General features: G+C 32.1%; 1 protein-coding gene across 1 annotated transcript in view; it reads right to left on the reverse strand.

Annotated features, from left to right (window-relative positions):
* LOC139528858 (uncharacterized) overlaps positions 1-14,933 on the reverse strand; it is a 34,503-nt gene extending 19,570 nt beyond the window's left edge. Inside the window, exons 1-4 of the mRNA XM_071325072.1 lie at positions 14,847-14,933; positions 10,551-10,654; positions 8,873-9,097; positions 1,385-1,620 (exon numbers count right to left, since the gene is read on the reverse strand). Coding sequence (XP_071181173.1) covers positions 1,385-1,620; positions 8,873-9,077 — 441 coding nt within the window. The 5' untranslated portion in view covers positions 9,078-9,097; positions 10,551-10,654; positions 14,847-14,933. The remainder of the gene's footprint in view (positions 1-1,384; positions 1,621-8,872; positions 9,098-10,550; positions 10,655-14,846) is intronic.
* Positions 14,934-15,221: the final 288 nt, after the last annotated feature.

Consider the following 15,221-nt stretch of genomic DNA (forward strand, 5'->3'; position numbering starts at 1 on the left):
AGTCATCAAAGAATATCAACAAGATTAGGATGAAACCTATAAAAAGGGTTGATGAGGTATAGGACTAATGAACATGAATCAACAAAGTTTTCCACACTCTTGATATAAATGATGCTGTAGGCACAACAAAAACAGCTTTGCGTTTTTCATCAAGGAAAAGAAAAAAATCAAAATTACTTTGAAGATTTTGTGCTTCGCGATGGAATTGATTAACTTTCTGAAATTCATATTCAATCTGTGCTGACAAAAATCTTACAATTATAGTGCTTTAAACTATATATTTGTTTTGATGTGACAAAAAAAGATTTATTCATGTAGACAAGAGGACATGTCTTTATAGAGGAGGCAATGCTATATGCTACTTTATAGTGTTAGTTATATTATCAGTGATTATTGAGACTGGAAGTTTGAGATTTTCATCAGGAGTTTAAGAGTGTGGTAGATTTTAAAGGCGATTACTTTGTTCCTAAACAAAATGAGTTAATGTCAACAATAAAGACAACAACACTTAAGTTTTTACCGCAAATTATCTTTTTATTTGGTCGACATGTTTCACTTATAGATGACGTCATCAGGACAATGTTACATCTAAAATTTACAGTGAGGTTGAGCGGTTAACAGGATGTGTAAGTAGAATTACAGTAGTTATTATAACAATATATAAAAAGAAAAGAAAAGTGAAAGTGAAATGTCATAGAGAATATAAATAGAATGAAAAGTAAATGATGTTTAAATAACTTAAGAGTTACTTCTTCCTTGTAGTCTTATAGTATAGTATATAGTCTTTTCGGACAAAATGTTGGAGGTTCCTAGGATATCCTTTGCTGATTGTATGTTCCATTTAATTTCCCAAATGGACAACACCTTATGGTAATACCTATGAGTTAAGTTGAAACATTTACTACTAATTTTAACTTTTATTTGTTGTACATATTCAATTGCAAATGTTGATTGATACATTTACTTCTTGTGGGTTACAGATGTCCTTATTTTCTTAAAAGTTTCATGTTATGTTATGTGGATTTGGAGGAGTTCTGATGACAAATGTTGCAGTAATTTATTTATAATTCTAGGTTCAAAGGGGCATACCTCTTACAAAAAATATGAGCATAATTTCCTGTCAATATGCACATCTTCAAAGAATATCCTTGTTGAAGAAGATGATAAGAACAGGATTGATGGACAGACAAACATGTCAAAAACATTATACCTTACACAACTGTGTTGCATGGGGTATAATTACTTAAAACAATAATAAGGAAATTTGACCTTTCTGTCAGGTGTGACCTTTCTGTCAGGTGATAAATTCAAGGGAAGAGTTTTTAATAAAAGTGTCTCCAAACTTGTTATCTGCTTATATTGTAGCTATGATCTATATACTTACACCTTCTAAATCTCCCCAGAATCGACTGAAATCTGCAGGAGACAATTTCCCATCTTCACTGTGAACTAACTTATTTCTGTACCACTTGACTCTGGCGATGTCTGCACCTGTACTGGTATCATTTGGAAGAGGTAAATTATCGAAACCTGTAACAGGAGCAGATTCCTGTGGTGGCAGGTTCCGTAAAAGGCAAACTATCAACGTTGTATCGAATTCTGCTGAAGTAACTGTTCTAACTGAAACAGATAACAATAATATAAGTATAAGTTACATTGAGAGTGAGAATAAGTTACATTGAGAGTGAGAACAGGATACATTTAGATATAGATGAGAACAGGATACATTTAGATATAGATGAGAACAGGATACATTTAGATATAGATGAAAACAGGATACATTTAGATATAGATGAGAACAGGATACATTTAGATATAGATGAAAACAGGATACATTTAGATATAGATGAGAACAGGATACATTTAGATATAGATGAAAACAGGATACATTTAGATATAGATGAGAACAGGATACATTTAGATATAGATGAAAACAGGATACATTTAGATATAGATGAGAACAGGATACATTTAGATATAGATGAAAACAGGATACATTTAGATATAGATGAGAATAGGATACATTTAGATATAGATGAGAACAGGATACATTTAGATATAGATGAAAACAGGATACATTTAGATATAGATGAGAACAGGATACATTTAGATATAGATGAGAACAGGATACATTTAGATATAGATGAAAACAGGATACATTTAGATATAGATGAAAACAGGATACATTTAGATATAGATGAGAACAGGATACATTTAGATATAGATGAAAACAGGATACATTTAGATATAGATGAGAATAGGATACATTTAGATATAGATGAGAACAGGATACATTTAGATATAGATGAAAACAGGATACATTTAGATACAGATTAGAACAGGATACATTTAGATATAGATGAAAACAGGATACATTTAGATACAGATTAGAACAGGATACATTTAGATATAGATGAGAACAGGATACATTTAGATATAGATGAAAACAGGATACATTTAGATACAGATTAGAACAGGATACATTTAGATATAGATGAGAACAGGAGATAATAGGATACATTTAGATACAGATGATTAAGTAGGCCATAAACATGTCACCTAAAGAAAACAGTTACATAAATCAAATACTATAAACATATCTTGAAGTGTAAAATAATTATTATGAAAAGCAAGCCCAGCATGAAATTATTATTTCAAATACATACATGAACTATGAGGACATGAAATTACCACTTTATCATAGAATATCAATGCCGGCCGGAATCATTGATCAAAAATATTTTGTTATGAGAATTTAAAGATCAAAAGTTGGACAGTTTATGTTTTCAATGATTTAATGAGTACAATCCTGCCTGCAGTAGTAGTTCATAGTGTGTTTGCTCTGTGACTACTACTATAATATTCTCAGACAGTTCGGAGATATTCAATATACTTTCTAGATCATATCAGTAGTCAAACCTACATGGGGATATTTCTATGAATTGATTTGGACAAAGGTTGTTTTATTTCGTTGGACACTTAAATTCGTGGATAAAGTCATCCACGAAAATTGGTACCCCATGAATAAAAGTACTTTCACAGTACAGTATATCCAATTCTCATAAGTTGCTGAGCCTAATTTTCTAAATGGTAATTGTAGATTTCCTACTGAAGGTGTGCATATATTGGCAGAAAATATACAGATACAGACATGGTAAAAATTATCCATGTGTTTTAATGAAGGAAAATTCTGCAACTTGTTTTGTGCATTGCATAAATACATGTATGTCACAGGTCTGCATTTTGCATCAAACTGGACAAAATGAAGATGCAACGTTGCTTCTGTCTCTGAAGAAATAACATCAACTAGAGGCTCCAAAGTACCTGTGTTGCTTACCTGATATTTTTGTGTACAATTGATGGACGAAATAATACAACCATTATACTTTTGCCTTAGTTTCAGAGATACAAGCCAAAAACTGCATTTTACCCCTATGTTCTATTTTAAGCCATGTTGGCCATGTTGGTTGGCTGGCTGGGTCATTGAACAACTTTTTTTAAAACTAAATACCAAAATGATAATTGTGGCTCAGATTAGTTATATTTGGCCTAGTAGTTTCAGAGGCGAAGTCTTTTTGTAAAAGTTAACAGAAAAAGACGGACAATGGATGCCAATTGATGAGAAAATCTAACTAGGCCCATTATGGGCCAGGTGAGCTAAAAATGGGTTAATTTGCTCGTTGAATAAAGTCTGCACCACATTTTTTTATTTCATATCAAATAGACAGAAAACATATTAGTTCTAATTTTAATTTTTAGCCTCAGTAATTTATGAAATAATGTTGATGATGTCACAGTCACATGACAAAATTATGTCTATAAGCTGATAGACAAAACACTGTCAGCTAATCAGAAGACACATTACATCAAAAATTATATAGGGCACACACCTATTTAATTTCTTGTTCTACGGATTTTTGGACTCCAAAAATTGGGGCGAGCGAGCGATTTGAAAATTTTATTAAAAAAATATTTAATTTGAAAATTTTTGAGGCGAAGCTTGAAAAGTAAAGGCAAGCGATTATAATTTTTTTTTTTGTAAACATAAAATAGTAGGTTTTGACAATATTAAAACTTGATAATGATTTATCACTTATACTTTGACATTTCTTTAATTTATGAAGTATTTTTCCCTGTTCACCAATACATAATTGAATAATTAGATTTGGTATGTATGTGTGCCAATTAATGAGACAATTCTCCATCCGAGTAATAATCAGGTTTGGAACAACCCCTCAATTTTATAAATATCCTTTTATGAGGGGTCAATATAAGTAACAATATATTTTTTGGTAAATAAAACTTTTTAGTACAAAAGAGCTCATATTTTCCCAAAGAACTATATATCTATCTGGTATTAAATGGTCAAAATATGCCCAAGAATTTTGTAATATTCCTGAACTTAGACCAAGTTAACACATTTACTTTAATATTATTCAAAATAAGTGGACCCCTCTTTAAGAATAGTAATGTTGTTTAAAATATGATGTATTTCTCCTCTTTTTAAGTAAATTTTTTAAGTTCTTCAAAGAATTTGTATTATAAGTAACACGATGCAAATCCTTGGTATTTCTTATTTCTTTTTTACAACAGTAAAATGACCCCATATGTGCCCTGTCTGAGGGAGGATTGTACCCAACCTGATAATAGCAAATACAGGTCATAGTAAGTACGGCAGGGCTTTGACCCAGACCAAACAGCAAGGTATAAGGGACCCCAAAATTATAAGGGTACACAATTCGACCAGGAAAACCAACGATCTAATTTATATATATACAAACGGGAAAATACCAAATAATATTTATGAACATCAACAAACGATATCCAACTGCTGGACGACAGGCCCTGAATCAATCAGGACAGGTGCATAAACATGCAGGGGGTATGGATAGTTTTGTATCGCCAGCATATTGCAGTTGAAGGCATTTCTTTCCGAAGTTCTTTGAAGTTTATTACTAACAACGAACATATTTTGATAGGGAATATAAGTAAGGGGGAAGGAAACCAATGTTTTGTTCTGTACAGGTATTTTCTTCTGTTTTCTATTTATATCGGAGCACTCCTATTTGGGATAAATGGGTTTCATGCTGAATCAAATATTATCACAGTGTACTTGGGTGCATATATGTTTAAAATCGTTATAAATACAGGTTAGATGGTGATTATAAAAACAAGTGCAAATATCTGTTTATAATATTTACAAAAAAACGGTGCGGGAAATAGTTACGATTACATTTCTGGATGCGGGAAGCGGGAATATAAAAAAAATTAAAAAATTCTGCTTTGAAAAAAATAGGTGCGGGCGGGTCCGTCGAACAAGGAATTAAATTGTTGTGGCCTAATATAATGATGAAATAACATTTCTCTATTGACGAGTCAAAAATTACTTTGACATGACCTTTGAAAGTTATCATTTGTGTATTGAGTAGGCAATGAAAATGTCATATTCGTATGATATTGTAGTGCTTTAGGATAAACCAAACAAATTAAAGCATATCATTCATTTGTCATTAATGAATATCAATCTAAGTTGAGTTTGAAACAAATATTCTTTCTTCATGTGCAAGAGAAATAGAATATAGACCAGGACGATAAGAGAATACATAATTGAGGCTTATTTAGTCACAAAAACTTACTACATAAGCTATGATACATACTTTCAGTGGAAAATACTGCATGCTGAAAATATGACATGCAATCCTCAGCCAGCAAACAATGATCAACCTGAAATTTAACCCTAAGTATTATGCACACAAGTAGTGATCCTCATGCAATCAGGTAGTAATCATCATGTAAACAAGTAGTGATCCTCATGCAATCACATAGTAATCATCATGTAAACAAGTTGCAATCACATAGTAATCATCATGTAAACAAGTTGCAATCACATAGTAATCATCATGCAAACAAGTTGTGATCCTCATGCAATCACATAGTAATCATCTTGCAAACAAGCTGTGATCTTCCTGCAAGCATCTAGCATGTCTAGCTGAAAAAACACCTGCCATTAAACAGTAATCATCATGCAATCTAATTCTGATCCTTATGCAAATAGTAATAAACAAATACAATAAATGTTTAGCAGTTTTAAGTTTGGTGATCCTTGTAATTTCAGCATGGAAAAAAGTGAATTATCAAAGTTCATGATAAACACTATATACATGGGATATATTACACTCATTAAAATTAAATAAACCAATGAAAAACATTACAGAGGCATATATCGAAATGAAATTACAAATATAAACTAGAATTGCCATTGCAAGCAATAGCGGATGTCACCCTTCCCCCAATGGCCACTAAACGGCAGCCATTTCAAAATTTTTTAACAGTGAATGCACATATATGCATTGCAGTACATCTTTCTGTAAATTTTCAGTACATTAAGAGCATTTTAGAAAATTTCACATTTTTGCTGTTTCCATGGCAACGGCAGCCATTTTGAAAATTCCAAAGTCAAAAGTCTCATCTATACATGCAAGTTAACAATAATATTAAGCTTCATAAAGTTTGGAGCATTTTGAAAATATTTGACATTTCCGCAGTTTCCATGGCAACGGTGGCCATTTGGGAAATTCCAACTTCAAAAGTCTTATTCAGACTTGTCAGTGTACCATTATATTAAGTTTCATCAATTTTGGAGCATTTTGAATTTTTTGAAATTTTTGACATTTGGGATGGTTCCTATGGCAACAGAGACCGTTTCCAAAATTCAATGGCATATACCACATTGGTACATGGGAGGGACCAAACCATCAAAGTTTCAATCAATTTGACCTACCATTTTAAGAAAGTAAATGCCACTTAAAGGTTTTTGGACCATTTTGACCTGTTTTGCATTGTTTCCATGGTAACGGCAGACATTTTCGATATTGCAACACCGAATTCCACATCTACCAATGTTGCTCATCATTACTGTGAAGTTTTATAAAATTTGGAGCATTTCCATATTTTTGAAATTTTTGGTGTAGTATCCATGGCAACATAGCAGTTCCAATGATTGCCAAAATCATCCAAAACCAGTATATGCCCGGCACCTACATTGTTTCAAAATATAATGATTCTAAGTTAAAGCATTTCCAAATAATTCATCAAAACCAAAAACTGGAATTTTCCATTATTTTTCGGTTTCCATGGTGATGGCAGCCATTTTTTAGTTCCAAAGTTGCACTGCAACTGGAAAGTTAGGGTTCCTTGTTATAGTGCACCATCATTCAGATTGGTTCCTTTGGCTCTGAGAAAACTGCCGGACAAAACTAGGTGGAAGAAAAATAATAATAATAATAATAATAATAATAGTGAAAAAGAAACAGAGGAATAGCAATATGTCACCCGACATTGTCGATCGGGTGACATAATGACCTCTCTCTACAAAATTTGAACAACCAAAATAGCTAATTACATATATATATATGCTGTAATTGTCATTAAAATGTTTCTTAACTGTATAATTTAACATTTCCAATACATTTTATCAAAAAAGATTAGAAGCATCTTTTTAATTCAAGAATAAAATGCTGTGCATTAGAAGAATTCTTCTTGAAACTTTTGGAGAAAAGAATATAAACCCCTCAATCCCAGCCTTCTCTTTGTCCAAATATTGTAGACATTTTTATAAATTATCATTGAGAAAAAAATTAAATGGGGAAGGAAGATTGATAATTATAATAAAAACATTAATTCTATCTCTGCCACAGGCAAATCATTAAAATAGGTTATAAATAGGTGATCACAGTTCTGTTTAACTTTCTTAAGCATAATGAATCTTGTGTAAGACATAATAGTGTCCTCTGAAAAAGTGTCCATGTGGACAGTTTTTCATAGAATTTTGGTATTTAATAATGTCCTTTTCCATGAAATATTGTCCTTGAAGTGGACAGATTTTTACTGCAAAAGCTATGAAATAGTGTCCACCTACATTGTACAGGACAAGTTGTCACAGTAGTTACTATTAAATTGTGTCCTCCAAGGGAAGTAATACAAAGGTCATTAAAAAGTTTTATTATACTTGAATAATAATAAAAATCTGAAGGATTGATTAGAAATTGATTAATATACAAATGTAAACAAAAAATAAAGGATGGAAGTGAATATAGAGAAATTTAAGTTTTAAGAAATACCCAGCTAGTGATAATGACAATGAAAGAAAAAAAAAAGGAGGAAGGGTGTAACGTATAAAATCAAATGTGAAGAACTTTCCTATATTTATTATAAAAAGGAGGCAATAGAAAATATAGAATTTTTGTATTAAATACTGTCCATTGCCATGGAATGTTGTCCCCTAAGTATACAGCATTTTACAGCAAATGTTATGAAATATGGTCTACCTACAGGACAATTTATTGTTGCAATATTATTGTTATTTGTGTCCTTCAAGGAAATTATATACTGAACAGCATCTGTTACTTTCTTTACTTCAATTTTATTCATTACACGTGCACATGCATATATATCAAAAATATTAAAAGATAAGGAAGATACATGTATGAGTGTCAATGAGACAACTCTCTGTCAAGGTAACAATGTATTAAAGTTAGCAATTATAGGTTAAAATATGTCCAGTAATAACTTGGCAATGGACATCATTTAATATTTTCATCATATCAAAAAAATATCCTAAGAAAAAGTGTCCACATGTACAGAATTATAGTATTAAATAATGTCCATGTTCATGGACACTTTTTCAAACCTGTCAGAGGACATATTTTCATAGCAAATTATGTCTAGGACACATTTAAATAAGTAAATATTTTCCATGAACAGTATTTACTATGAAATAATGTCCTGTGGACATCATTTCATAGGGGACATTATTAAATCCTACACTTGCATATCCATATTATACCTGGTTCATCTTTACCATCAAACTTACGAGGATTTGGATATAAAATATTCAGTTGTAGTTTTGTCATAAAACGGAGTCCTTTCAAGGTCACAGAACTTCTTGTAAGTTCACCTGCGAGTCCTGCTGGTGGATGGACATAATCAAAATATACCCTGACAGCCTTTGATGCAATCTTCAAATTCAGGAAGTAAAATCTGAGGAAGTTTGACTCTTCTACTGTTATTTGACTCATTGTTGTCTTTCAGAATGGACCTACAATAGAACAGACTAAAACTAGTAACCATATATATATTGTTTTAACTTTATTGTGTGAACCCCTGAGGGGTGACATTCTACATTTAAACAATCTGGCTAAGATTATTTGTGGATTTGAAAGTAAAACAATGAACACGACTAGGTTGCATTCTTAAATCATTAATAATATATATGTTAGGCTCTTTTTGCCTTTTGACAAAACATGAATGTTTTAATAATATGTAAAATTGAGAAAGGAAATGGGGAATGTGTCAAAGGGACAACAACCGGACCATAGAGCAGTTATATAATTCATGCTTTGAGACGGTCCCTACATGTTTTGTGTGTAGTATTTTTAAATAAACACGGGAATAGTTTTATTGATAAACAATGACTCAGAAGAAGCTGATTATTTCTTTTATAATCTGATATTTAGTATTTAAATCATATAGCATGAGCAAATGTGGGAAAGCATGAAGAAAATTAAGAAAATGATATGTCTGGTTGAAAATATTTATCTGATGTAGGAAGCACAGTGGTCTGAAAGCAAAAAGGATTTTTCTACAAGAAAACATCTAATTTCATTAACAGACACTTCATTTTAGTCAGTGGTCTTAGGTTCATGTGTTCCTTTTTTTTTTTAAAAGCAACTTCTTTTTTACATCATTTTTTTTAACAACATAAACAGTCAGGGATATAACTCTATAGGGTTATTACAGGAAAATAACATACATTTGTTTTTGTGGACTAAAAAATCAAAGAACTGTGATAACATATGTATGTTACATGTTTGAAAGGGACAATATACATCATAAGTTTAGTTAAAATGTATACAAGTTCTATTAATATTACTATTGTCTTTATGTATACTTAACTATTGAAAGATGTAGCAGTTCATAGTATTCCAATTTTCAATAGTACACCTATATGTTATTACAGAAAAAATATGCCTGTAATAACTAAAGGGTGTTATCACAGCTTCTCTATATCACTTCAAAGGATTTGCTCAGACATAGATCATGCTTAATTACAATGTATTTTAATTTATTGTAAGAAATAATGACCAGAGCATGTAATGAGGTTCTGCGCAAGTTTCTCAGTAATTCCCAAGTGTCTTATATAATAAGTTACATTCCTTTAATAACTAAGCCTTGTTATCACAGCTAAGTTAATTCCTTAATAGCCTTGTCTCATTGATTAACCATGGTTAATTAAAAATGTATTAATTCCATTTAAAAATTAATTATCAAGGCTATGCATTTAGTTTCTGCGCAAAGTCTCAATTGTTCCCTAGAGTCCACTATAGATTAACTATTTTACAAATAACAAACATATGTTATAACAGATTTAGAAAATTTAAGGAAAAGTATCTGTAATAACACACACAAGTTATTTTCTGTAATAACCCTATAGAGTTATATCTCTGACTGATAAATGTAATAAAAAATGAGAATGTAAACATAGAACACACCTTCATTGACCGTACTGCATATATATATATGTCAAACAGGGGCTGAGCATCCCTCCTTTAAAAAGTATCTGTATGTACCAGTATTCTACATTTTTCTTCATATACTGGAATAAAACAAAGTAATGACTTCATAAATCTTTATAATATTAAAAACAGTTTATCTTCTGGTTTATCTTTGACTCATCGATCTGCATAAAGGGCAAACAATTTTGATCTCGTTTTTACATTTTGATAAAAATTTCTGTATAGACTATTTTTTACCGGATTAAATCAAATATGTAATAAAAAATATACCTTCATGTGCTACTTTTAGAGTAAAATGAGGTCGAAATTTTGAATATTTGCTCAAAATTCCGATTTGTGGCTGTATTTTCCATATCGAAAAAAAGACATAACTTTTTTGTTATAAAAGTCATTAAAAGATATAAACATAAATTGTTTTTTGTTAAATAATTTGTAATTTCTGTATTTAATAAGTATCATAAAAATATATATACATTTTTATATTCAGAAATAACTCAAATTTATCGAAGTTCAAGAATGTAAAAAAATCATAATTTTTTGGTGTATATTTATCAAATTTAAAATAAACAGCTGCGCCATGAGCGCATGATACCTTCCTCTAGTGTGAGAAGTTTTATGCAATAAGGGAGCTACCATTTGATTTTTATGGGGGGGGGGGCTAGGATGAAAAATTTTGTCCTGCATTTTTTTTTAGCTGTATTCTCTGTCCTGCCTTTTTATTTTTCACTCTGTTCGGTCCTGCCTTTTTTTTTTTAGTTTATCCAGACTTTTTTTTACCTAAATTGTCGTCCTGACTTTTTTTTTTTTGCAAGTGTCTCTTCCTGCCTTTTTTTTACTCAAAACTCCTGTCCTGCCTATTTTTTTCAAATTTCATCCTAGCCCCCCCCCATAAAAATCAAATGGTAGCTCCCTAATCAAAAATAGTTTTAGATACAGCAAGACATATATACATATATATGTGACAAAATGTGTGAAAAAAACCTTTTTTTACCAAAAACTCAATAACTCTAAAATAAAATTTTGAATCATCAAAAAATATAAAGATATTTAGATTAATATAATTAAGACATGTGTAAAGTTTTAAGCAATAGTCATTAATGGTTTTTAAGATATGATGCAACAAGTGAAAAAAAAAAACTCTTTTTACAAAAAAAACTCAATACATGTAATTCCAAAATAATATTTTGAATCATCACCAAAAAGTAGACAGATCTTTAGATTAATATAATTAAGAAGTGTGTAAAGTTTAAAGCAATACTCATAAATCGTTTATGAGATATATAATAATAGTTTTTACCAACAGTCACTTTCAGTTACGTAGTGGCCATCAAAAGATGCCCACCCCCACCTGATATTGGCTACTTTTCATGTTTTTCCGATTTTGAACTCTTAAACGGCTTTCAAAGTGCCAAATTTGCATGAACAGACATCTGAGAAGAGTTGATGGACCATGAACTGCTTGGTTGAAGTCCCTGCTATCATGACAGTTCAGTTGGGGCAGTTCAAAAAAAGTATGGAGGGTCATACGGGCCATCAAATAATATATAGTGAATGAGAACCAAATTTTAGTATCAAAGTGAAAATTTCACTTCATCATTTGTATACAAGGGTGACTTCCGGTCAACATTTTTACCATTTATAGTAATGTCAATATATTTTTCTTTATATCATATTAATTGTTATTGAATTGTCTTTAAGAATCATGTTTTCGATTTTGACCGGGATTTTTATTTTTTTTGTGAATTTAAGTTCAAAGTTGAAAATTTGACTTCATCATTTATATACAAGGGTGACTTCCGGTCAACTTTTTGCCCTTTTATAGTAATATATTTATTTTTGTCTTTATATCATATTATTTGTCATTTAAATGTCTTCAAGAATCAATTGACAGAATTTGACCGGGCTTTTTATATTTTTGTGAATTTTAATTCAAAGTTGAAAATTTCACTTGACAAGGGTGACTTCCGGTCAACTTTTTGCCCTTTTATAGTAATATATTTATTTTTTTGTTTATATCATATTATTTGTCATTTAAATATCTTTAAGAATCAATTTACAGACTTTGACCGGGTTATAAGCTTTTTCGTAAATTTAAGTTTTAATGTTCAAAAATGTGTTGCCAGAGTCACACTAAGAAAGACTTCCGGTCAACTTTTCGGTAAAAAAGCATATTTAAATAAATATTTTTTTAATTTTATCTTATAGCCTATTATAATAGCTTTCATAATCAGTTTTATTTATCGATTTAGCTCAAGCGGTTCCAGAGATATTAGTTATAATACACCTATTTTTCACTTCCGCGTTTTCCACTTCCGCGTTTTAGACCCTCCCGCGTTTCAGACCGTCCCCCCCTTTTCCACAAAGATTATCAAGTGTTATTACGCGATATCAACGACCAGTGAACCAGGTGAACACTGTTACGTACTTTTTCTGTTTAAAACATCTTGTCCTATTATTTTCTACCATTCTTTTCTGTGTGTTGATCAATGAAGTCATCGATATGGAAAGACATCTACTACCTTACAAAAGACTAGAAGTGTCGAGACAGTGAACCAGGCTGAAGACGAGACCAGTTTTAAAGAACTCTGGCCACTGTTAAAAACAACTCACATCAGCCCCAAAGAAACTAGGTCTGGTCCGATTGTTCAGGCTTCGGCTTGTCTGTAAAACTGACCTTTAAAAGTCGTCCGAGTTGTCTAAAGATAAATTGGTCCGAATAGTCTTAAGATAAATTGGTCCGAGTTTTCTACAGTAAATTTGGTCCGAGTTGTCCTAAATTTAATACAATGTAAAGTCGCTCGAGTGTTTTTCAACACTAAATTTGACATTTTTTTTTAAGTTACAACTTTACCATGTTTACGTTGAAGTAACCATAAAATGTAAAATGTCAAAAAGCGTAGATGATGATTATGAGAAAACAAGGGCACTCGTTAAACGATTAGATGGAACAATTGCTTTGTCACATTTGCCAGTCAACGAGGATAAAAAGTTATTGAAAAACCTGCAAGTGCTAGATGAAGAAACGTACACAAAGGTTGGAAGTTTCTACTTATTTTTTTCCTAATCCCTAAATTGGTGAATAAAATATTCTATTTTATAATTATGTATAGTAGAACTTCTAAAGTGCGATGGGGACGTGAAAGTACGATGGTAACGTTAAAGTGCATTGGTCTTTGCTAACATGCAATACACCTTATCGCTATTTGTCCGCCATTACTGGATTTCACACAGGTTCCCGTAAAATTTTTGACATCACTAAACAAAATATCTGACACCACAATGGAAAAGTGATTGTTGTATGTGTCAAAACTTAAAGTTCAAGGGGCCGGGTCAGCCGGGATTAGCGATAAGGTGTAGGCCATCACATGCTAATGTGCAATGGTCCATGAATGTATAGACGTCTTACTTAATGACTTAAATGTACTATGGATTATAAATGAACAGTGAGTTCGTGGTCTAGTGGTTAAGACCGATGGCTACAGTGCTGAAGGTCCCGAGTTCGATTCTCACTCGGGGTGCTAAAAATATCAGCACATTAGAAGGGCAATTTTCACCCTCTCACACACATCTCTGGTACCCAGACCGGAGTTTAAACTAGAATGGGTACTATGGGGGCCTCGGTTGGTCAAAGTTGCTCCCGACTTTGACCTGGAGATCAATCTGCTGATATCTCTTCGGTTTGTCTGTTCCCGCCGAGCAGCCCGGTGGTTCTCTCCGAGTACTTCGGCTTCCTCCACCATAATAACAGACTCTGCCCGGTGTCCTAACACTCCCTGGTGTTGGGTGGGGATTGTCCTTGTAAATATTGAACATTGTAAATACGTTAGTGACACATCTCCGTTAATCCCGATAGGGAGTGTACACGCATTCCACTGTACCCTCGCAGCTCTCGAGGGGTGCTCCGTAAACGGAGGGATCTACGTACATACATACATACATACAGGCGTTTATACAACAAAAAAATGAACATGTCAAAAGATAAATGTAGAATATTTGATTAACAACTATCATGACTATACACCAAATGTTCATGATCTACTTATTTAAACCTAGTCCGAGATTACTCTGACGTCCAAGGGATGTTTTGCCAGACAAGCTGGGGCCGTGGGACGTCAGAGCTCGTCCCATATCAAAAAGTTGATATTTGCCCACCCAAAATAGATGCGCTGCTTCGTCGCTTCTGGTGCCGACTGGCGGCCTTGGAATTATATAAATCGGGCATCAATCTGTTCATTTTTCATTTATCCCTCCATTTATGTAAGTTTCACCTACCTGCCAACCTTTATTTTCTCATAATAAGACTGTTTTCACAGTGACCCATCGATTTCGGCATTTTGCCTTTCATTTTCAAAGATTATCACGTGACAACGAGAAAACAGTGATGATTTGATAAGGGGTCAACAGCGTAGTCATCGCTGGGAACGTCATCGCTGAGAACGTTATTCAAACTATGCAACAAATCCGATGTGTAGCTTTTAAAAATTTCAGTCTGAAATTTTTAGTCTGTATATATTAACATTTAAAACAGTCCATAGTTTTATGATAGAAGTTTTAAATAACATTCTATGTGGAATACTTTTAAAATGGATTATTTTGTGCCGTGTAACATAAGCCTCACATTCTATATTGATATTTGTGCCCGTGTAA

This window comes from Mytilus edulis, chromosome 6 (genome assembly GCF_963676685.1).
Source record: "Mytilus edulis chromosome 6, xbMytEdul2.2, whole genome shotgun sequence".
Classification (NCBI taxonomy): domain Eukaryota; kingdom Metazoa; phylum Mollusca; class Bivalvia; order Mytilida; family Mytilidae; genus Mytilus; species Mytilus edulis.